Here is a 25249-nt window from a genome sequence, read left to right as displayed (position 1 = left end):
ATGAGCAGCAACTATTATATGCAGTCTCCATAACCACAGCCCACAGTCTGTCCTGTCCATTCTGTCTGTACTTCATGTCTCCTCATGAACTCCATTACTACAGAGATTCAGCTGAAGATCTTATCATCTGTATTCAGGATCATAATCCTTGATAGGTAGAGCAGAGATGGGGCAGCTCTTTAACTCAGTGTTGTGAAGTAACTTGCCCTCCTGTGTGATTAGGACAGGTTTTGTGTGTACTAACAGGACGGCGGTCATTTTGTTTCCCCTGATGATTGCTCCCTAGACATCATGAGCCATTATAAATAATGAAAGGTATTTGGGAATATATTTATTATAAAGTAATATTTAAGTATTTTCATTTTCTTAATTATTGGAGAACCCCTTTAAAATGAATCTTTCAGATCATCTTTTCAAACAAATGAAAAAATTAAATTCCAGCTATAAATCACACCTTACACATGTAACAGATAATTTGCAGTTACTAAGTCCCATTGAAAACCATTGAGCAAGTTAATTATAAATTTGCTGTACGGTGGCCAATGCTATGAAATAAAAAAATGATTATAATTTATACATACATAAAACCAATGAAATAAATAGTTGTCTAAAGTTGTTGTCAGGGTCATATTATAAAAAAAAAGTACACAAGGGGCCTCCACTCACTGCTTTAGACATCTAGGGGCCATCTAACAATCGCCAACCCTGCCCGGGCCAATACTTTCGATCTGGTTGTTGAAATCACAATTATAGGGAGAATAGGTTTTTTATGTGTTCAAGCGAGTGTTCTGCTTCCTTCTCCGCCATTTAACTTAAAGGGCACAAACAATTTGTAGCTTGCATTCTCTTTCCTTGCAAGCTTGAGTCATTATTTATATGGAAAGTATAACTATCCTGATTTCAGATGCCTAAACCTTGTTGGGGGTCACATTTAATTGTCATTGGGCAAGGTGGATAGGCGTGCATATTCCTCTCCCCATGGAAGTCTTAAGCTAGACATACAGTTTAGACCATCTAATGTGCATGGAAGCCCTAATGGACGATATCAGGAGAGATTTCAACTGCTCGATTCTTTTTGTTCTCAGATAAGACTTCTGGCAGTGTCTCCCCCCACCCCCATTTCCTAAGGATGCAGACGTGCATATGAGGGGATCGGAAGTGATAGCTGTTGGCTGAAGAAGCGGTCAGCTGACAGCTGTCTTATGTGTACGGTCGAACTTATGGTGTCACTGGCTCAGCTGTCTCTGTAACATAACTATAAACTTCAGTGGAGAAGGTCATATGTTTGTCATTATGTTTGAGCAATTTTATTCTACCCTGCTTATTGTCCCATATGTATTTTTATCTTAACAAAATATGTTGTGTATACAGTATCTGTGTGTACATATATATATATATATATATATATATATTTATACAGTTGCAAGAAAAAGTATGTGAACCCTTTGGAATGATATGGATTTCTGCACAAATTGGTCATAAAATGTGATCTGATCTTCATCTAAGTCACAACAATAGACAATCACGGTCTGCTTAAACTAATAACTCACCCAAAAAATTATGTTACCATGTTTTTATTAAACATACCATGTAAACATTCACAGTGCAGGTGGAAAAAGTATGTGAACCCTTGGATTTAATAACTGGATGAACCTCCTTTGGCAGCAATAACTTCAACCAAACGATTCCTGCAGTTGCAGATCAGACGTGCACAGCGGTCAGGAGTAATTCTTGACCATTCCTCTTTACAGAACTGTTTCAGTTCAGCAATATTCTTGGGATGTCTGGTGTGAATCGCTTTCTTGAGGTCATGCCACAGCATCTCAATCGGGTTGAGATCAGGACTCTGACTGGGCCACTCCAGAAGGCGTATTTTCTTCTGTTTAAGCCATTCTGTTGTTGATTTACTTCTATGCTTTGGGTCGTTGTCCTGTTGCAACACCCATCTTCTGTTGAGCTTCAGCTGGTGGACAGATGGCCTTAAGTTCACAGCAGTGGCTTCCTCTGTGGTATCCTCATATGAAATCCATTCTTGGTTAGTGTTTTACGTATCGTAGATTCACTAACAGGGATGTTAGCATATGCCAGAGACTTTTGTAAGTCTTTAGCTGACACTCTAGGATTCTTCTTCACCTCATTGAGCAGTCTGCGCTGTGTTCTTGCAGTCATCTTTACAGGACGTCCACTCCTAGGGAGAGAAGCAGCAGTGCTGAACTTTCTCCATTTATAGACAATTTGTCTTACCGTGGACTGATGAACAGCAAGGCTTTTGGAGATACTTTTTTAACCCTTTCCAGCTTTATGCAAGTCAACAATTCTTAAGCGTAGGTCTTCTGAGAGCTCTTTTGTGTGAGGCATCATTCCCATCAGACAATGCTTCTTGTGAAAAGCAAACCCAGAACTGGTGTGTGTGTTTTTATAGGGCAGGGCAGCTGTAACCAACACCTAACAATCTCATCTCATTGATTGGACTCCAGTTGGCTGGCACCTCACTCCAATTAGCTCTTGGAGATGTCATTAGTCTAGGGGTTCACATACTTTTTCCACCTGCACTGTGAATGTTTACATGGTGTGTTCAATAAAAACATGGTAACATTTAATTCTTTGTGTGTTATTAGTTTAAGCAGACTGTGATTGTCTATTGTTGTGACTTAGATAAAGATCAGATCACATTTTATGACCAATTTGTGCAGAAATCCATATCATTCTAAAAGGTTCACATACTTTTTCTTGCAACTGAATATATATATATATATATATATATATATATATATATATATACACATATATAGGGTGACCACTTCCAGATGGGTAATCAGCTATCAGAGGACATTACAGGGATGAAGTACTGTATAAGATCAGAGAACTACAACTCCCAGCATGTCCAGGTTATTATTATAGGATATAAGTGGACATTTCAGGGAGGGGGTATAAGATGAGAAGACTACAACTGCCAGCATGTCCAGGCCATTATTATGAGATGTTAGAGGACATCTCAGGAAAGGGGTGTAGGAGGAGAGGACTACAGCTCCCAGTATCCCTGGCCTTGCTGTGACTCCAAATATGTCTGTGTCCATATTTGAAGTCAGTGCTATGACCCTACAGGGGGGTATTCCCATCTGCTGTCAGTATGCCTGGGGACACCCCTGTATATTTTAATTTTATTCAGGCTCTATTTATTAATATTTTAATAGTCTCTGCAGGGTTTGGAACCAACAATCTTTTGCATTGAAGGCAAAGACTCTAACAACTGAGCTATAGGGCTCAATGTTAGCAAATTTAATATTTTCTATGGCTAGAATATTTGGTAGTATTTTTACCATGTATTATGTATTCACTTAAAAAGTATTCATACCGCTTGAACTTTTCCACATTTTTTCAAGTTACACCCACAAACTTAAGTATATTTTATTAGAATTTTATGTGATAGACCAACACAATGTAGCAAGTATGTGTGAAGTGAAAAGAAAATTATACATGGCTTTCAAAATATTTTATAAATAAAAATTGGGAAAGTGGCATGCATCTGTATTCAGCCCCCTGAGTCAATACTTTGTAGGACCACCTTTCACTGTAATTATAGCTGCAAGGCTTTTGGGGTATGTCTCTACTAGCTTTACACATTTAGAGACTGACATTTAGCTCAAGCTCAGTCAGATTGAATGGAGAACATCTGTGAACAGCAATTTTAAAATATTGCCACAGATTCTCAATGGGATTTAGGCCTGGACTTTCACTGGGCCATTCTAACACATGAATAGACTTTGATCTAAATCATTCCATTGTAGCTCTGGCTGTATGTTTAGGGTTCATCGTCCTGCTGGAAGGTGAACCCCCTCCCCAGTCTCAAGTCTTTTAGAGCCTTTACCAGTTTTCTTCCAGGAGTGCCCATCCATCTTCCCCTCAATTCTGACCAGCTTCCCTGTCCCTGTTGAAGAAAAGTATCCCCACAACATGATGCTGTCACCACCATGTTTCACAGTAGAGATGCTGTGTTCAGGGGGATGTGTAGTGATAGTTTTCTGCCACACATAGCGTTTTCGCATTTAGGCAAAAAAGTTAAACTTTGGTCTCATCTGACCAGAGCATCTTCTTCCACATGTTTGCTGTGTCCCCTACATAGCTTATGGCAAACAGGACTTCTTATGGCTTGCTTTCAAAAACGGCTTTTTTCTTGCCACTCTTCCATAAGGTCAGGTTTGTAGCGTACCTGAACTGTGGATCTCTGCAGCTCCATCAGAGTGACCATGGGCCCCTTGGCTGCTTCTCTAATTAGTGCTCTCCTTGCCTAAGCTGTCAGTTGGATGGCCATATCTTGGTAGGTTTGCAGTTGTGCCATACTGCTTCCATTTTCGGATAATTGATTGAACAGTGCTGCGTGAGATATTCAGAGCTTGAGACATTTTTTATAACCTAATCCTGCTTTACACTTTTCCACAACTTCATCCCGGACCTGTCTGATGTGTTCCTTGGTTTTCATTATGCTATTTGATCGCTAATGCTCTCTAACAAATCTCTGAGGTCTTTGCAGAACAGCTGTAGTTATACGGAGAATAAATTACACGCAGGTGGACTCTATTTACTAATTAGGTGCCTTCTGAAGGCAATTCGTCACACTGGATTTTACTTAGGGGTATTAGAGTACAGGGGGCTGGATACAAATGCAGGCCACTCTTTCCAGATTTTTATTTATAAAAAATTTTGAAAACCATGTATCATTTTCTTTATAGTTCACACATACTTGCTACTTTGTGTTGGTCTGTCACATAAAATCTCAATAAAATACTTTAAATTTATGGGTGTAACGTGAAAAAATGTGGAAAAGTTTAAGGGGTATGAATACTTTTCCAGGAAACTGTATATTTTTTGGGCAAAAAAAGGCTATTATAGGAGAAAAATTTAACAAATGGAAGTGCAGTCTCCATCAAATGAAGGAAATTAACTTCATATAACCGCACTGGCTTTAAAGGGAACCTGTCATCAGCTTTATGCTGCCCGTACTAACGGCAGAATAAAGTAGAGAAAGGTGATTTGATTTCAGCGGTCTGTAATTTATAAGTTACAAGTAAGTGGTTGCCGAGAACCATCACAATTATTGCAGACTGTGCCTGGAAAAGAGTCATGGCCACCTGAGAAGAGTCATGGTTATTCATGAATTCTTGCTCTCCCTGCCCACCGGCTGATGACTAACAGGCTTCTAAGTTCTATTTTCTCCCTTTCTCTCTAGGAGAGAACTGCCAATCATCAGCAGATGGGCGGGAAAGCAGGAGATTATGAATAACCATGACTCTTCCCAGGTAGATTTGATTCTTTTCAAGGACTGTGCTGAAACGATTATGATGCTGGTTCTCGGCAACCACTTAGGTTTAGCTTATGAGTGACACACCGCTGAAATCAGCATTTCTGTCACTAATTTATTTTGCCCTCAGTGAGGTCAGCATAAAGTTGATGACAAGTTCCCTTTAAAGCCTTGTGTACATGACTGTATCTGTTTTGCAGTCCCAAAACTGCAGATCCGCAAAATGCAGATACCATCCACGTGCTGTCCACATCCGTATGCCTGTTCTGCAAGTTATACAACATGTCCTAATCTGGCCTATAAAATGTGGTCTATGGACCCAATAAAGTGGATGGGTCTGCAAAAAAATGCATATGGCACATGGACGGTACATGTGATGGAAAAATGAGTCAAGCCAGCAATGGAGGCAATATGGAAAATCACAATACATTAGTAAGTGCCTTGTATTAACTTTGTCTACATGATAAATGCCATTTGCTGAAGTGAGACAACCCCTTTAATCAATGTTAAATACAATGCGGTGTCCCCAACAGGGAAAAATTTGTTTTATTTAAAAACAAAGGCACAAAATTCAAATATGGTCAAACCATTGGTGCCAGATACCACCCGGTGTTAAAACAAGCCCCCTTTTATCCATGTAAACTTGGCTGGAACTTTTTGTTGGGAAAGGTGACAACTCTAACTGTAGCAGATTACAGTGCCCCCCCCCCCTTGAGAATCCTGGCCGTTTTTGGTAATTTATAAGTCTTGAGTGGACAATTTTTTTAGGTCCCAGGAAGAGGGTAATGTCTGTGAAAAAGAGGATGTAGGTGTATATATATATATATATATATATATCTTATATTAGAAAAATGAGTTTCTGTCTGTCTGTCCCGATGTCTGTCTGTTCTTTATGTGCGACCAAACGACTGGAGTGATCTTCACCAAATTTGGCACACAGGTACATCAGGTGCCCTGGAAAGTTTTAGACTGGGTTTGCACTGGGCTCTCTAAGACGTACCGTTACTGAGATATTCCCAAAATATGACCTGCATTAGCCAATACAAGCCTGCAAGTCTTTCTCTTCATATCCCAACTGCCATACATATGGTCACATGTCCCTTATCAGCCAATAGAAGCTCGCAGGCCCTTAGTCTCCACATACACACAGTTTTACTTCAGGTTTCCATAACAACCCAGCCATTTTTCTTCACTACTGTAGTTCAGCTTTAGGCTAGGGCTACAGGATGTCAATAAGTCGCACGACACATAGAGCACAATTACGCTGCTACATGCATCCATCTTGCATGGATTGTTTGCGACTGTCGTATCGCAGTCGCAGCATGTCGCATGTCGCAGTGGGACACCATAGCCTATCATTATAAAAATTGTTGAGACAAAATGTCGCGCAACACATGTCGTTATGTAGCCATAGCATTAAAGGGGCAGGGCACTGTGTAGGTCACTGTTAAAGAGGAGGTCACTGTGGAGGTCACTGTTAAAGAAAAGGGCACTGTGGAGGTCACTGTTAGAGGAACGGGCACTGTGGAGGTCCCTGTTAAAGAGGCAGGGTGATGTGGAGGTCACTGTTAAAGGGGCAGGGCACAGTGGAGGTCACTGTTAAAGAGGTGGGCACTGTTTAGGTCACTGTTAAAGGGGCGGGCAATGTGGAGGTCACTGTTAAAGAGGCGTTCACTGTGGATGTTACTGTTAAGGGGGCAGGCCGCTGTGGAGGTCACTGTTAAAGGGGCGGACACTGTGGAGGTCACTGTTAAGGAGGCAGGGGACACTATTAAAGGGGCAACTGCTGTGGAAGTCACTGTTAAGGCAGCAGGGTACTGTGAGGTCACTATTAAGGCAGCCGGGTACTGTAGAGGTCACTGCTAAGGGAACGGCCCCTGAGGAGGTCACTGTAAAGGGAGTAGAGTGCTGTGAAACTCACTGTTAAAGGGGCAGGCTTGGAAGGATTTTTTTGCTACTGTTCTGTTGCAGTCGCAGCATGTCGCAGTGCAATACCATAGCCTATCATTATAAAAACTGTTGCGGCACATGTCGCCGTGTAGCCCTAGCGTTAAAGGGGCAGGGCGCTGTGGAGGTCACTGTTGAAGAGGCGGGCGCTGTGGATGTCACTGGTAAAGGGGTAGGGTGTTGTGGAGATCACTGTTAAAGGGGCGGGCACTGTGGAGGTCACTGTTAAAGGGGTGGGTGCTTTGGAGGTCACTGTCAAAGATGCAGGCACTGTAGAGGTCACCGTTAAAGGGTGCTGTAAAGGTCACTGTTATAGGGGATACTGTCGATATCCTTTAACGACACACACAGAAACATTAAATGAAATAGATGAAATATACACATGCGAAGCCGAGTCTATCTGCTAATGTGTATATATATACATATATATATATATATATATATACACACAGTCATCACTGTTTCCAAGTACTCATTTCAAGATTAGAGGAGGCGAACATGACACACACTACAAACTGGAATATCATCTGTTTCTCAGTATTCAGTATGTTCCTTATGAAGCTGTATTCCCTTGAAGTCGAGCATGCAGCAACTTGCACAAACCACGCTGACCTCATTAACATCTAAAGATCGTACTTTAAGCAAAAAAATGCACTGTCCAATTTTAGCACAAACTACTTTTCTTTAAGCAGCTGTCTCTACCAATACCCTTTTCAAAGTACACTTAAGTGCTCTGAAAATTGTATGTGCCCTCTTGTCTCTGCCTGAGCTGAGATCTTACGCACTAATTTTTGGAGAGTGGAACTCTAGTGTATCCAGCAGGGAGGTCGCTCTTTGAACTTGTACTTGTTTACTAGACATGCTATCATTTGCGTGCAGCTTATCGTGACTGTGTTCTCGTCCCTGTGTACAGACACTAAATTTACCAGAAGTAATCAAGGGATGTAACTGGCAGTAAAGATCACATTCTGTTCAGGTGATTACAGGCTGGTTAGTCCTTATCATTGATCTAGGAGCTTCCATGCAACAGAAGGTAGTATTAACCTTTAAAGGGAACCTGTCACCTGGATTTTGTGTATAGAGCTGAGGACATGGGTTGCTAGATGGCCGCGAGCACATCCGCAATACCCAGTCCCCATAGCTCTGTGTGCTTTTATTGTGTAAAAAGTAACGATTTGATACATATGCAAATTACCTGAGATGAGTCCTGTCCCTGACTTATCTCACGTACAGGACTCATCTCAGGTTCATTTGCATATGTATCAAATCGTTTTTTTTACACAATAAAAGCACACAGAGCTATGGGGACTGGGTATTGCGGATGTGCTAGCGCCCATCTAGCAACCCATGTCCTCAGCTCTATACACAAAATCCCGGTGACAGGTTCCCTTTAAAGGAACCAAGGCGTTGAACATATTCTTCATTTGTTGTTATTACAGATTTTTACTATCTGAGTATTTCAATTAGATTTCAAGAGCAATCTAATATAGTTGGGCATAATATGTTAATACATTATATACAGTAAAAGTACATTTATGTGTACAATCATGCCCAACCGTCCCCAACAGTCCCCAGTCTTGGTCTCTTTCCGGTGGTCCCAGGACAGTATCCACATGACTTGCCCTGCTTTGTCATCATGGGAGCACTAGGGAGGTGAGTGTTCATTTTTTTTTTTTTTTTTTTTTCCCCCTTTTCTTTTCTCCTTCTTTCCTTTTCTTTCTTTTATTATACTTTATTGTTATAGTACAAAACTTTATATCAATATTACTTTGCGATATTATAAAATTCATAAACCCGTCAATTATATTAAATGACATTAATTTCCCTTCGCCAATCCCCCACCCGACCCCACTTTGCAGGAAAAAAAAAAAAAAAAAAAAAAAAAAAAAAAGATTTCTTCATGGAGAGCCTAAGGGGGAAAAAGGTTCTAATTAATTAACCCTATTCCAATCTTTCCAGAGTTTTTCCCATTTCAAGTAAGATCCTCTTTGTTTGTGCAGAATCTTTTCATAAGTTTTCACTTTCTTGACCAGGCCCAACCATTTGTTGTACTCTGGTGCAGAAGGGGAAAACCATAATCTAGTGATCAGGAGCCTAGCTAAAAACATAACCTTGATCAGCATTTGGCGTTTTATAGGCTGACAATTAAGCTCCGATAAATCTCCCAGGACCCATATCCTTGGTGACAAAGGGATAGAAATGTTGAGTTTGTGAGCCAGATTGTTTTGGACCAGGCTCCAGTATCTGCTCACCATGGGGCAGTCCCAGAACAGATGTAAATGGTCTGCCCCGGGATCGCCACAGCGTGGGCAATCAGAAGAGGCCCTAAGGCCTCTTTTATATAACCATGTGGGTGTCACATAAATTTTGTGCAGTGGTGAGTGTTCATTTGACTGTGTTGAGGCACTTAAGGGGACCTCATACTGTATGGGGGGGGGGCACTTGTGGGGAAATCATACAACCCTATTGCCTTTTGAACACATAACAGTGCCAGCCACAGTGTAGCTATCACAGTGCCAGGTACAGTGCTTTTCATTACTGGGTCGATTTGTCACTGATAGGTAATGGCAGAAAACCTTGACATTTCTCCCTGCTCCCTGTTATAGCAGTGGTTGTGTATTTGCACATTCACATACCCTAAGACACTGTGGGGGGAATTTATCATTGGCGGTGGTTTGGTTGTAAGTTTTAAGTCTGTCCTTTTGTGAGGTTATGTCAAATTTACAAAATGGCGTAGAGTAATAATATATTTGACGTAAGTGCAATGTGGTGTACTGCTATGTCTGTAAAAGTACACCAGGGGTTGCCTGGTGTGGAGATGTGATTTTTTTTTAAAGTCACCCATCAAAAATAATATGCCAAATGTCACACGTGGATATCACTTGCAACATTTTTACGCCACAAAACTGGTGTAGCAGACTTGATAAATGCCCCCATGTGTGTGCAAGTACAGATACGCTACTGTGCAGGTAGGAAAAAATCACCAATGATCCCGGAAGTAAAGCATGCTCTTCACAAAAGGTCTCTTTTACGGAGGATGAAACATATCATACATTACAGACTACTCCACTCATATCAGTCAGTACAACTAGGGCATGCTCAGCTCCTCTAGGCCAGCATGTTCTACCAAACAGCTAGCTGAATGACTCTTAGACCTCAGGCACACAACCATATGTATTTTGTGGTCCGCAAAAAATGAATCCGCAAAAAATACAGAAAATACGTTCGTGTGCATGAGCCCTTAACTTGTAGTCCGAGGATTAAATAGAGACAAATGCATTACTAAATACTGGACTGGTAACACAGTTGGGCAGAAGCCAGTGTGACACTGGCATTCTTCACAGTGAGATCATCTCAGCTTCATGTGCCAAGATTTCATTAGTGCTAAAAAAAGAGAGAGACTCTTGGTCAGGAGACAAAAATAATTCTTAATTGTGGAAGCATCTAAGTTTCAACTGTGAGCCAAATATATAACGAGTCTTTAATCTGAAAGGTTAATTGGCAAGAAGAGCAAACAAGACCAGTTGATGAATTCAGCCTGGTGACTAAGTCGTAATCTATTCTTGGACTTTTACAGTAGTCATTGTCATGCTGCAATGCGGTGATGATGACTGCCTTTTCCCTAGATAATATCTGGGCTTAAAGCTTATATGCATACTCTTTGCATGTTGGTATGCATATAAGTGTCCATGCCTGTTTATTTAAAGGGAACCTGTCGCCATGAAAATTCAAACTAATCTGCTGGCAGCATGGTATAGAGCAGAAGGAGCTGAGCAGACTGATATGTCGTTTTGAGGGAAAATATTCAGTATAGCCTGTATTTCATTCACTTAAACCTCTGCTCTTTCTGCAAGAATCATTTATTTTGACTCCTTATTTGGTAGTCTGATTCATCTTTGTTGTACAGTAGAGACGTATTGCACTCTCTGTTCAGTAGAAGTTTAATGATACTCTGTACCATCCATGATTCATATGGGGGTTTTAATATAGCTATATGTTTGGCATTATTATATCATATTGTGGGGCATATGGTGGACGTGGCTATTCAGTGAGGTTTTGCCCCTCGCCTTTCTTTGTATCTTTTTCCAACTTGCCTTATTTTTCTCCTGATCTTTATATATGTACTACTTAATAAAGTTATTTTATTGATATATGGTTCCACCTGTTGTTTCTGTTATGATATTTGAATTCACTGTAAAAAGGACTAAGACCCCTTAGTGATTGCCATAAAAAGGTGTATTGACAGTCACTAAGAGGGTAAAAGAGGCATGAGGCCTAAGCAAGGTTGAACAGTCTTGGTTCGGCAGTGAATGGTTTCTCAGTGCTTTCTTCCTCTTAGTAGATTTTAGGACAGCCCTGACTTTCTGAACCAGGCTCTTTGGTCAAGGGAGCTCCTCTCCAGGAGAATTTCTATTGAATTGTGCACACGAGCACTGCACAATCCCTTTAGCCCTCAAGAAAGTACTGTCATAGAACCTTACAGATGAGGGTATTTGATTTTCAAACCCTGGGGATTCTAAGGGGTTAGACTTTGTGTTTGAGCCCAGAATTCATGGTGTTAAAATTGAAAGCAAAGACACTTTAGACATTAGCATTCAGAAGCAGCAAACAAGTGCTAACTTTCCTAATAGCCAACATAAAGTCAAGACCTTTGACCCAGCAAGCAATTTTTGGAATGTGGGATGTTTTGTACCATAGACAAGCACAACTGTTTGCAGGCTAAAGGTTAAGCAAACCAAACCAACATAGTGAGTTGGGGAAGTACTTAGTGAAATATATTGTAGACGGGAAGATGACATCGTTATGACAATTTATTTACTTCTTAAACTACAAAGATTTTCTTTTGACTTCCAGTTTCTTATCTACCCTATAACCTCCTAAACCTATGAGTAGGTTCCTACCAGCATATCCTACTGAACTTAGCTGTAATTTAGTTTTATTGGTTCTCTCTAAGCTGTATTTTTCAGAATATCAATGATTATATACTGCAAACCACCACTTCACTTCCTATAGTCAGAAAATATTTTTTGGGGTCAGCACCAACCAGCTTAAGACACATACCTGGTTGACATCATACAATATACAGTACCTTGCATACCTGCAGGACCAAAATCTTGCCTAGTGAGAAACACAGCATGGTCGTGGTACTCTGCATGATCTGGATCTGAACGCTGCTGGGAATGGGCCCAACGACACACTTGTTCCAGACTCCTAGATGGATTTCCACGTTCTATGAGACTAATAGACTAAAAAAAGAAAACGGGCAAATGTCAGCACATATTTCAGCATCCATGCAAACATGATAGATAGTCGTTTCACTTATGAACTATTATTTAATTGGTTTATACTTGGTTAACTTGTGCACTTGTTTTCATTTAAAGGGATTGTCTCACTTCACACAATTGTATTTATCATGTAGAGAACGTTAGTATAAGCCACTTACTAATGTATTGTGATTGTTCATATTTCCTCCTTTGCTGGCTTGATTAATTTTTCCATCACATTATACACTGCTCGTATCCAGGGGTTACGACCACCTTGCAATCTAGCTGCAGTGGTCATGCTTGCACACTATAGGAAAAAGCAGCTTCGTGGTCCCGGCTACCAGAGAGGTCGGCGCTTTTTCCTATAGTGTGCAAGCCCCCTCTAGTAACCATGGAAACAAGCAGTGTATAATGTGATGGAAAAATGAATCCAGCCAGCAAAGAAGACAGTATGGACAATCACAATACATTAGTAAGCGCCTCTACATGATAAATGCCACTTGCTGAAATGAGACAATCCCTTTAATGTCATCCAGTTTTCAGGTCCAGTAAAAGTGGATTCAGTAGAACCAAGGATTTGGAGACTGGATTGCTAGCTGGCATAATTTATAAGGTCACTTTAAACCACAAGGTGGTTTAGGTCCTTTATAATCCATGTGCGTAACTTTTCTATCAATGATCATTCGTACAATTAAAATAAAACACAATTATTTTTTCAAACTAAAAGAAAAAAATAATAATCAATAAACAATAATGACAACATTTATAATAATTTCTCCACATCAAGCTAATCTCCATTTTGATAATGAACTACATTAAAAATCTTGGCTGAGTTACAGAGATGAGGTTAATATAAAAGAATATATGTCCACCTCCATTAACCCTTTAAAGGGGGTTCTCCAAGATTCAACAATTGATGACCTAGTTCTAGGATAGATCATGAATATCACATTGGTGGGGGTCACAACCCCACACCCCTACGAATAAGCTCTTTAGGAGTAGCTCTGGTGCTGGAACTACACAGCTCCATCCATTATGGTAGGAGTTGGTTACTGCAGTGCTTCTCCTACTGAAGTGAATTTGAGAAGCACTTCACGAACCAGTGGTGTAACTAGAACTAACTGGGCCCCACAGCAAATATTTGAATGCCCCCCCCCCCCCTCAGCAACCCTCACCCCAGTGGCCAGTCAAGATAGCTCTCTCAGAACAGGCCAGGCAGTGGCTCCATCCTTTTTCTACATACAGATACACTTGAGGACAAAATTATTAGCCCCCCCAGATACACTTGAGGACAAAATTATTAGACCCCCTATGAAATTTAAAGTTTTTTCAAAATGCCCCTAAGTCCTTTTATAGCAGAGCAAGGGTTTTTCAACATAGCATTTGTAAACATACTACATTTCTTTAGAAAGCATAAATCATTTTTATTTGCATACTATAACATAACTGTTCTAAAGAAACATAAATCACTGAGGTCAATATTATTAGCTCCCTTAAGAACTGCAGTTTTTTTTATTGAGCCATAGCACGAACCACTGCTGTGCAATGGTGTGCTTTAACTTTGTAATGATGAAAGCTTGTTAAATCAAGTCATAGCTGAGGGTTATCTCCCAATTTACATACAGTAAGTATTTGAGATGTCACTTGAGAAAGCATCATGACAAAAACAAAAGAAATCAGTTTAGACTTGAGAAAAAGAATCACTGATGCTTACAAAGCAGGAGAAGGATATACAAAGTTATCACAGAGTGTCAAGAACTGGAGTGAGAAGTGTTATCAAGAAATTTAAAGAGAGCCACACAATACAGAACAAGCCTGAAAGAGGAAAGAAGCGCAAGATTTCAAAGACCCTGGAAAGGAAACTAATGAGAGATGTGTCTAAGGACCCCAGAACAACTGCCAAGACACTAGTCAATGATTAGCCAAGTGAGGTGTTGTTGTTTTAAAAAAGACATTCACTAGAGCCTTGCATAGGAATTAATTGCAAGGTTGCAGACCAAGAAAAAACTCCACTTCTGCAGAAAAGACATCTTCCAGCCAGACTTAAGTATGCTAAGGACAACCTGAAGAAAGATTATGCATAATGGAAGCATGTCCTTTGGTCAAATGAGACACAACTACAGCTCTTTGGCCATAAAGACATTTATTATGTTTGGAGGAAAAGGGACAATGACCCAAAACATTCGTCGCTCCTAGTGAAGAACTAGCTCCAGAAGACCTAAGTGAATGTTTTTGACTGACCTGCACAAAGCCCTGACTTGAATCCCATTGAAAATCTGTGGGTTGAAATGATGAAGAAGGTTCATGCCTGGAGGCCATTAAATCTGGAAGAAGCTTGAGAGATTTGCCAAAGATGAATGGGCTAGGATTCCTCAGGAGATGTGTCAGAGACTACAGCAAACGATTGTAGGCTGTTATCCAGCAAAATGGATATATAATTGACTATTAGCATCAGGGGGGCTTATAATTTTGACTGTAGTAGTTTTTATTTTATGTGAAATAATTTTGTTTCTGTAGCCAAAGCGAAATGACTATGACTATGTATACTGTCATTGTATAATACTGTTGAAGGGGTCCTGACAATAAAATCTTTCAGTCCTCCTTCCAGACAGGCCCCTTCCGAGTTTGGGTCCCGTAGCAGCAGCTTGCCCTGTTTCCACTATAGCTACACCCCTGGCAATAACCAGCTCCATCCACTATTTGATGAACAAAGCTGTGGGTACAACACTCGGCACCCCCTCCGATCAGCTGTTTGAAGAGGAGGTGGCACTGCATGCTAGCACTGCTTTCTCGTCATTACACTACGTGTAGTCTCGTCATGTAGTGTAATTACAAGTACTCAATCCATTCAAGTTAATGGAGCAAGTACTTAGTTGTCATTAAACTGCACTTCCGAGACAAAGTGCAGTGTAATGAACAGGAAGTGGCCCCCTGGCCATCATATTTTGTTGACCTATCCTGAGGATAAGTCATCAATATAAACTACTGCACAACCCCTTGAATATGTGTTTTTTATGACTTTTTTTTGCGACTTTATTAAACTTTAGTTAACTTTTTTATCACACCAAAGAAGTGGGCAGCGTGGTTTATTTAGTGAGGCAGAGCCCTGTGATAACCTATGTTTTGCCTGCTTGTTATTCTTCCATATTAAACAGTCAGTCCCTGTCAGCCCTTTCCTTCTGTTTCGATCACTTAGACGCCACAGGCAGTATTTTCGGCCTCTGCCGATCTTGACTTTTGCCAGGGAAGCTATCTAATAGGCCCCATTCACATGACTGTATTTTTGGTCCACATCTGATCTGCATTTTTTGTGGTTTGGATGCCGACACATTCATGTCAATGGGGCCACAAAAAATGCGGACAGCACACAGGGTGCTGTCCAAATCCATATGTCCTTTCCGCAGTACTGCAAAAAAAAAATAGTACATGTCCTATTCTTGCCAGTCTTGTGGACAAGAACAGGCATTGTTGCAGTGGGTTCACAAAACAAATGAATGCAACACAGACGTCACATGGACGTCATCCTTTTTTCTTGCGGATCAATGTTTTGCGGACAGCAAAATAACTTTGGTTGTGTGAATGCACCCTAATTACAGCCTGGTAGTGTAATAGCATAGAATCTGAGGTCACATTATGTGGTATGTTTATGGAGCTGTTTTTAAGAGCAGGATTCCAGCATTGTGAATGTAAGACGCATGGCACCAATGGGTTTAAAGCATTAACTTGATCAATAAGTCTCTGGTAAAGAGGTAGACATTATTATGGACGGTAATTATATTGATAATTATAATGAAAGGTATTACATACAATTCTCTCTTGGTTACAATAAAATAATTTGTATAAATCCATATAATTCCTTACCTGTCTGTATCCTACCATGATTATACGGACCAACACTATGTTGATATGGACACCCAGTGATTCATCATGGTAAATTTCATCTACCTGAAACAGAAATCCCAAGTTAGTTACTTATAGGATAATTTTATTAATTTAATATATTTAATACATCAACAGAACAATTTACAATATTGAAATTGTACTGAGATTGGGAATCAGGGAACTTTATAAGGAGAATGGTTTGCTATTGCTATTATAAATGTAATACAAAAAAAATATATACTTTTTTTTCCGTTTGTGTTGGTATTGCAAGTGTTAAAGCCCATGAACTGTAAAGAAGACAGCTAGCAATATGGGATCCCCTTCCTTCCGGATCAAGGTATCACATATCTCCCTGACTTTGCCTTTTCATTCCTAGAACATAGTTCCAATTGTGCTCCTGGTGGATGAAGGATGAAGCTGCTTCGAAAGATGTTAACACCAAATAAAGAAGCATATATCACAGGACAGAGTGTTTGAAGAGTCTCCATAGATACATAAACGTTCTACCCTTCCCTCTTTTACCACTTGTTTTAACTGACTTCTGCAAACTTTTCTGAAGCCTAACTGGAACAGTAATAGAGGCAAGTTAGAAAAGTCTGCTGGAAGATAATGTTAATTCAGAAAGAAGCTATTTATATTATCGCCTTTGCCCTGAAGAAAGCCGCTACGAGATAGAAAGGACATAAAAACCAAAAAACAAGAATTAGTCAAATTATAATTATATCAATAAAAAAAAATCAACTTCAAATGTTGTAAACTTGCAATACATCTCGACTTGTCATCAGTAAAAATAAATATTCACAAAACTAATTTCATATCTTAAAAACACCTACTCTCATCAGAAAGACTCAGTGGTGATCAAGTAATCGCAGCAGAGCCAGACCTGGAACTGCAGTACACTTAAACCAGTAGGTGACCATTTTATACATGCTTACACCAGAGCCAATCTTTCCATTCATTAGGACATATGGAAGTTGTTCTAATATGTTTTAATATGTTCTAATATGACCACCCCTTTAATGAAGTCCACCATCTACCTCATAGCAGCCAATACATTCTTATACTGTACGGAGCGCTCACTCCATACAGTATTTAAATGAAGTATTATGCAAATCACCTTCTGATGTTTTATCCAAAGTCGATTCACTCATTGCTAATAATGAAGATAACTCATATTAGCTGATCAGTCCTATTAATACAGTTTCTAATGTTATTTTTAACTTTCACCTCTTGATTATGCCCATTATTGTTGGGACATGAAGCCCACACATTCCTAGTTATGTCTCTGATTGTGCTCAACACTATATTAAAAAAAAGACGTTTTTTCCTCTCTACAGAAAGAAATAATAATTGACATGTTGAGAATGAAGTTAAAGTCTCACAAAATTAGAATGCTTCCCATGGTCTATGTAATGAGTGACACTAATGAATTACTTAGGGTAACCTTGCAAAATAGTCTTCCTGAAGAAGGAAACAAATGCTAGTCACTCTAGTGCCACCTATAGGTGGCTGCTCTGTAATCGATGTCTGATCTTTGGTAGAGCTTAGAAACGTAACTTGGGCTATCAGCCAAACCACAGAAACTCATCTGTAGACAGCAATATTTTGGAGGTTTTTTTTCTCCTCATTAGTAAGGTCACAGCCCTATAAATAGACTCAGCCATCTTGGATTCAGCCATTTTCCAGTCTAGTTAGTGCAGGAAGAGAGGTGCTAATGTCAGCAGGTGCTAGGGACAGTGCTAGAAAAGATTTAAAAACTTTTATTTTAGAAGTTCAGGGAAGGATAGGGAGGAATCATTCCACAGTATTGAAGCAGAACAGAGTTCAGTAGGGGAACAATCCTATTACACCTTGCTGCACTGACTGTGGTTCCAAATTGCCATTATACAGCTCTGTAATTCCAACAAACCGTTCTTATTAGGGTGCAAGTGCTGTTTGATACAGCCATTAACAGGGTTTATTACAAGGAAATATTTATATGTCTTATTTGCCCTTGTGCGCTGCAGTTATATGTTATAAAGCATTTTTTGGCTTGTATTAGTTGGGAAAAAAGGGCTTATTAATCGTTGTGTGGTGAGGTGAGAAAACGACAGCCCTTTTTGGTGTGTATTAGTCGCAAAAAAAAAAAATATCTGCCATTCAGAGGTGCAGTTATATGCTCTAAAACCCTTTTTGGCGTGTATTAGTGGCACAAAAATATGCTGTAAAAGTTGGAGGAAAATGTCCTTGCGTCTTATTGGGCGAATACTAATGAGCACTTCTATTATGGAAGTGCTCATTAGTACTGGAGGACCAAAAAGCTGCGAAGGCTCTGTACTCAGCACTTCTTGGTCCTTGGCTGTCGGCTGTGCACTGGCTGCGCACAGCGTGAGGGCTCTCTGTGACCTCATGCTGCGCACGCCAGTTCACAGCACAGCCGACAGCAGGAGGGAGAGGTGGCGTCCAGGAGCAGGAGAGGTTAGTGTTTTTTTTATTTTATTAAACATGAGGCTGCTTGGGGCTGATCTGAGGCAATGGGGGTGATGATAGGCATAATGGCTGATAATAGGGCTAATGAGAGGCATAATGGCTGATAAAGGGGGGTTAAGGAGAGGCATAAGGGCTGATAATGGGGGCTGATGCGAGGAATGATGGCTGATAATGGGGGCTGATGAGAGGAATAATGGCTGATAATGGGGGCTTATGAGAGGCATAAGGGATGATAATGGGGGCTGATGGGAGACATAATGGCTGATAATGGGGGCTAATGAGAGACATAATGGCAAATAATGGGGGCTTATGAGAGGCATAAGGGATGATAATGGGGGCTGATGAGAGGCATAAGGGCTGATATCGGGGCTGATAAGAGGCATAAGAGCTGTAATGGGAGTGATAAGAGGCATAATGGCTAATAATAGGGGCTGATGAGAGGCATAAGGATGATAATGGGGGCTGATAGGAGGCATAAGGACTGATATGGGGGCTGATGAGAGGCATAGGGGATGATATGGGGGCTGCTGAGAGGCATAAGGGCTGATATGGGGGTGATGAGAGGCATAGGGGATGATATGGAGGCTGATGAGAGGCATGGAGGCTGATGAAAGGCATGGTGCTCTTATCTGAGGTCTGATTGGGGGTAATTTACATTGGGGTCTGAGCTGACATCTGATTGGGGGTCTGAGCTGAGGTCTTATTGGGGTCTTATTAACATTGGGAGTCTGATTGGGGCTGTCAGCTGAGGTCTGATTAACATTGGGGGTCTGATTGGGGGTCTGACCTGAGGTGTTAGGAAAAATATTTTTTTCTTACTGTCCTCCTCTAAAACCTAGGTGCAGGTCATATGGGCCGGTGCGTCTTATAGGGTGAAAAATAAGTTATATTATTTGCCGTTCAGCGGTGCAGTTATATGTTCTAAAGCCTTTTGTGGAGTGTATAATAATAGTATAGGCAGGCTCACAGTATTTTTGCATACAAATTTATTATTACACTTATTAAAACAAAAACCAACTTGGTGTCGACATATCAGCATAAATACATTAGATAGGTATATAAAGTGCGGAGCTCGCGCACAAAACCTAAATAGCTGGAGTACTCCAAAATAAATGAGACCTTATGACTAGGGTGTAACTGCAAGAATCATTCTATTGTATCACTCAAATGTCCATAGAATTATATGCCGATTTACCAGCTTGTTGGAACCATATGGTTCAGAGGATGTCCTTACTGCAAACTCCTGCAACGAAAGCTCTATTCTCAGGTGCCGTTCAGCAGTAGTACTTGCACCGCTTCCAATCAATGGCGGTCCACTTACTTTTTTCTTACGGAGCAAGCTTCCGACCTGTTCTCACAGCGTCCCACGTGGAGTGTATAAGTGGAAATAAATAAGGGCCTATTTGCTGTTCAGGGGTGCAGTTATATGTTCTAAAGCCCTTTTTGGCGTGTATTAGTGGCTAAAAAATATATTATTTGCCTTTCAGCGGTGCAGTTATATGTTTCTAAAGCCCTTTTTGGCATGAATTAGTGGCATAAAAAAAGTATTTGCTGTTGTGTGGTGAAGTGAGAAAATTACAGCCCTTTTTGGCATGTATTAGTCGCAGAAAAATATATATTTGCTGTTCAGTGGTGCAGTTATATGTTCGAAAGCACTTTTTTGCGTGTATTAGTGGCACAAAAAAAAGTATTTGCCGTTGTGTGGTGAAGTGAAAAAATTACAGCCCTTTTTGGCGTGTATTAGTGGTAAAAAATATATATATTTGCCGTTCAGTGGTGCAGTTATATGTTCTAAAGCCCTTTTTGGCGTGTATTAGTGGCAAAAAAAAAAATATTATTTCCCTTCCGCGGTGCAGTTATATGTTCTAAAGCCTTTTGTGGCGTGTATAAGTGGAAAAATGTAAGGGCCTATTTGCCATTCAGCGGTGCAGTTATATGTTCTAAAGCCCCTTTTTGGTGTGTATTAGTGGAAAAAAATCTATATTATTTGCCGTTCAGCGGTGCAGCTATATGTTCTAAAGTCTTTTGTGGCGTGTATAAGTGGTAAAAAGTAAGGGCCTATTTCCCGTTCAGCGGTGCAGTTATATGTTCCAAAGCCTTCTTTGGCGTGCATTAGTGGGAAAAAAAGGGCTTAATAGCCGTTCTGTGGTGAGGTGAGAATTTTTTTGGGGGTGTTTTAATTTCCTTTTCATTTATTTATTTGATCTAACAGTATGTCAGACAGAAAAGTAGCAGACCCTGCACAGGGGAGTGGCAGAGGCCTAAATGTTTCTGGTGCAGGCACAGGTGGCAACAGAGTAAGGGGGCATGGCAGCAGGAGTCGAGGCGAGAGGCCTTAACTCCCGGTGTTATCTAGCGATCGTGTCTTGACCAGCAACCCAGAGGTTTTTGAATGGTTGACTCGGTCATCCATTTAATCCAAAGTGATATCAGACACCCCCTGCCAAGAGTTGGTGGGTTCGTCAGACACAACCTGCCTCTGTCCTTTTCTGTTCCCTCAGCCAGACAAGTATTGTATGCTGTGGGCTCAGCTCCACTATACAGTAAGGATAAGCTACTAGAAGACAGTCAGCAGCTACTGGCAAGCCAAGATGTGGAGGAGACATCCGTTGCTTCCTCCACTAGGCGGACAAGTAGTGATGAGGAGAGTGGCATGAGAGCTGGTGTTGCGGTCGTTCAGGTTCCTAAAGCAGAGATGGTTGAGGAGGACATCAGTGATGTGCAGACACTACTCGATGATGATGATGTAGCTGATCGCACTTGGGAGCCAGGTAACAAAGGGGCTTTATCATCATCGGGAAAGAGGGTGGCAGCTTGCCCGTGATGCAGCGGCAGAGCCAGCAAGTCGCTAGCCTGGACGGGAGTCAGCAGGGTAGCAGCAGTAAGAGGTCGGGAGCCACACATGCCCGGGGTAGACCAACCGCTTTGGAGGAACCTAAGTGCATGGAAAGTAGTGGTGCAGGGGTTCATGGAGGCAGTGGCGGTAGTAGTCAGTCAGTGTGGAGTGTTGGGGGTAAAATCACCTACTCGGTGGTGTGGCAGTTTTTTGTTAAGCCACCAGAGGAGGTGAACATGGCCATCTGTGTGCAGAAGGTGAAGCGTGGCCAGGGTGCCCTGCATCAACATATGCAGCGTCACCATAAAGTGACCTGGAAGAACCGTGGCTCCGATGTGGTGGTTCAACCGAAGCGATTGCCAAGAGACAACAGTATGCGTGCACTCATCCAACGGAGCAGAAGCTGAATGTGCTCCTGGCCAAATTGCTGCTGTAACTACAGTCAGGGACAATACATGTCCTTTGCAGCCCACTGGGTGAATGTGGTTCCTACACAGCCACACCGGCAACGTGGCCAGGTGATGCCGCTTCACGTTCTCACACCGTTGGTCCTGTGACAATGTCCTCCTCTGCCTCCTTATCCTCCACTGTGTCATCAGCCTCCACTGCAGTGACAATTCACAGTGCCCCTCCAGCATACCACATGTGCAGGGCACAGTGGTGTCACGCTTTCTGCACCTCGTTTGCCTGGGTGAACGGATTCATGCCAATGGCCAGGGAATTTTGCATGCACTTCAGCCACTCGTACACCACAAAGCACACCCTCCTTGAGCTGCAGCGGAAGAACGGCATCCCCCAACATAGGCTGATATTCAACGTTTCCACCCGTTGGAATTCCACCCTCAATATGTTGGACCAACTATACGAACAGAGAAAGGCCATAAACGATTTCTTGATTATCCAAGCGGACAGGAGTACTCCCCTGTGTACCTTTGATGTCAGCCAGTGGCAGCTCATGCGTGACACCTGCCATTTGCTCAGGCCCTTTGAGGAGGCCACGTTATTTGTCAGTCGCCAGGACTATGGGATGAACAACGTCATTCCACTGCTTCATGTCCTGGAACAGATGCTGGTAAATCTGGCTGGTCAGGGGACTGGAGACGTGGCGCCTAGATCTCACGCCCATATGAGCCCTATGGGGGCTGAACTTGAGGAGAAGGAAGTGGACATTGGAGCACAAGCAATGTGTAGCAAAATGGGTGGTTTTTCTACACAGGTGACAAGAGAGAAGGAGCAAGAGCAGCCAGAGGAGCTATAGGGCGATAAGGAAGACGAAGCAGAGAACCCAGACACAACGTGGCAGTATGCAGTGGAGATGGAGGCAAGGATGCATGCTCGATGCATGGCCCGATGCATGCTCACTTGCTTGAGTAGTGACAGCCGAATTGTCACAATTCGGCAGAAGGATGGCTTCTGGCTCTCCACCTTGTTGGACCCTTGCTGCCGGTCCAAAATGGGGGCCTTTTTTACACCCGCTGAGAGGGAGGACAAACTGAACTACTATAGAGACATCATATGTAGTCAGTTGGCTGCTGCCTATCTGCGCCATCGTCCATCCTCTCGAAGGTCTGACCAGCGTGGCCCTCTGAGCTCATGTTCCTCTGCCATGGCTGCTGTGGCAGGGTGGGGGGGGGGGGGTAGGAGCAGTTCCAGCTCCATCAGCAGCAACTTGAGTCTAGAGTTGCTGATGAGCAGCTTTCTTCACCCACCTAGTGAAGAAACTACTCGCCAGCATCAACAGCTAGACCTGGAGCAGGACCTGAACCAGCAGGTGGTGGCATACTTGGACAGCACCCTGCCATCCCACATTGAAGATCTGCTGGACTAATGGGCATCCAAACTGGATCTGTGGCCGCAACTGGCAGAGTATGCCCTGGAAAAGCTGTCCTGCCTGGCCAGTACTGAGGTATAAAAAGCGGGTGTTTAGTGTGGCGGGGGCCATAGTTACCCCAAGAAGAACTCGCCTGTCCACCCAAAATGTGGAGAGACTGACTTTTGATAAGATGAATCAGGCGTTGATCAGCCAGGATTTCCACCCACCAATGCCTGATGCATCAGACTAGATGGTGCCACACCAACACTTTGACAAAAGAGACCGGTTTCTTCTGGATACCTGCCTCAGCTACTATTCTGTTGCTGCCTGCCTGATGCCACACGTCTGATGCCAAGTGCTCCTTCTTTCACTCACCATCTTCAGCTGGTACTAGTATTGCCACCCACCTCCACACTCTATCAACAGGTCACTCTGTGATCTCCTAATGCTGCTGTCACCTCACCACTCAGGTCTCCTGATGCTGCTGCTGTCACCTCCACACTGTCATTGTGCCACTCTTTGGCCTCTTCCTGATGCTGCTGCCACCTTCACACTGTCATTGTGCCACCCTGTGGCCTCCTCCTGCTGCTGCTGCCACCTCCACACTCTGTCATTGTGCCACTCTGTGGCCTCCTGATGCTGCTGCCACCTCCACAATGTCATTGTACCACTCTGTGGCCTCCTCCTGATGCTGCTGCCACCTCCAGACTCTGTCATTGGGCCACTCTGTGTTCTCCTCATGCTTCTTCCACCTCACTACTATATCATAGGGCCATTCTGTGGACTTCTCATGCTTTTCTTACCCTCCCCACTTCATGACTGGGCCACTATTTTGCCTTTCAGCCTGGCTGACATCATCATTTATTTGACCCTTCTAATCTGTCAGAAGGAAGGAAAAACGAGATGCACAACGGATCCTGTCTATATAACAGCTGTAAGGGCCGCATGACATGGTCCCTATTTTGCATCAGAATTGGCTTATGATTTGGTAGCCAAAAGCAGGAGTGGGTACAAAACACAGAAGACATGCAAATATTCCATTCACATGTCATCTCTGTTTTGGATCTAATCCTGTTTGTTTTGGGCTTTAGCACAACTGATGGATTACTGACCAAATTCTGACCTAGTGAAGGTGGATGCTCCACAGACAGGATCTATTTTTTGGGGGTCATTGTTCTGACAGATCAGAGGAAGGGCAAAATAATCAGTGACGTCAACACAAACTTACTGCTGACACCTACTCCACTCTATTGGGAAGGGGGGGGGGGGGCTCTACTTGTATAAGCATTTAATAGAACAGGTTCTGTAGAAATCTATGTGGAATCAGTGAATTGGTGTAAAAGAAGTGTGCTCTTTCACGCTATAGTAGGATCTTGGGCCTCTGCACGGTTCTTTATTTCTTTATACCTGGCGCTAACATTGACCTGTAAGGCTGAGTACACACTTGAGTTATTTGGTCAGTTTTGGCCCCGTAACTGCCCAAATAAGTGAAGTGTGCAATGATTCTAAAAGTGACGCCTGTCATCTACATGTCATACTGACTCACAGTATTATTTTACTACCACAGCAGACTCCCTATGCGTGTTACTGCAAGGCACAGTGTTCTACACCACTATAAAGGCTCTCTGAAGCCAGGAAATAGCATATTTTTAATGCAATTCGCCACAAATTTTCTGAAAATTTGGCTGAATAGAATTTTTAAGAAATTTGCTCATCTCTAGTAGCTATATAAGACATAA

General features: G+C 42.0%; 1 protein-coding gene across 3 annotated transcripts in view; it reads right to left on the bottom strand.

Annotated features, from left to right (window-relative positions):
- ADAMTS14 (ADAM metallopeptidase with thrombospondin type 1 motif 14) overlaps window positions 1-25249 on the bottom strand; it is a 201471-nt gene that overhangs the window by 94064 nt on the left and 82158 nt on the right. For 2 of the 3 annotated variants that reach the window (XM_044296805.1, XM_044296807.1), the window contains exons 5-6: window positions 16372-16455; window positions 12336-12492 (exon numbers count right to left, since the gene is read on the bottom strand). In XM_044296805.1, coding sequence (XP_044152740.1) covers window positions 12336-12492; window positions 16372-16455 — 241 coding nt within the window. The remainder of the gene's footprint in view (window positions 1-12335; window positions 12493-16371; window positions 16456-25249) is intronic. The other variant, XM_044296806.1, reaches the window with a different exon arrangement.

This window comes from Bufo gargarizans, chromosome 6, assembly GCF_014858855.1.
Source record: "Bufo gargarizans isolate SCDJY-AF-19 chromosome 6, ASM1485885v1, whole genome shotgun sequence".
NCBI lineage: Eukaryota > Metazoa > Chordata > Amphibia > Anura > Bufonidae > Bufo > Bufo gargarizans.
Note: the sequence above shows the minus strand (reverse complement) of the source record. Positions and strands in the feature narration are given on the sequence as shown.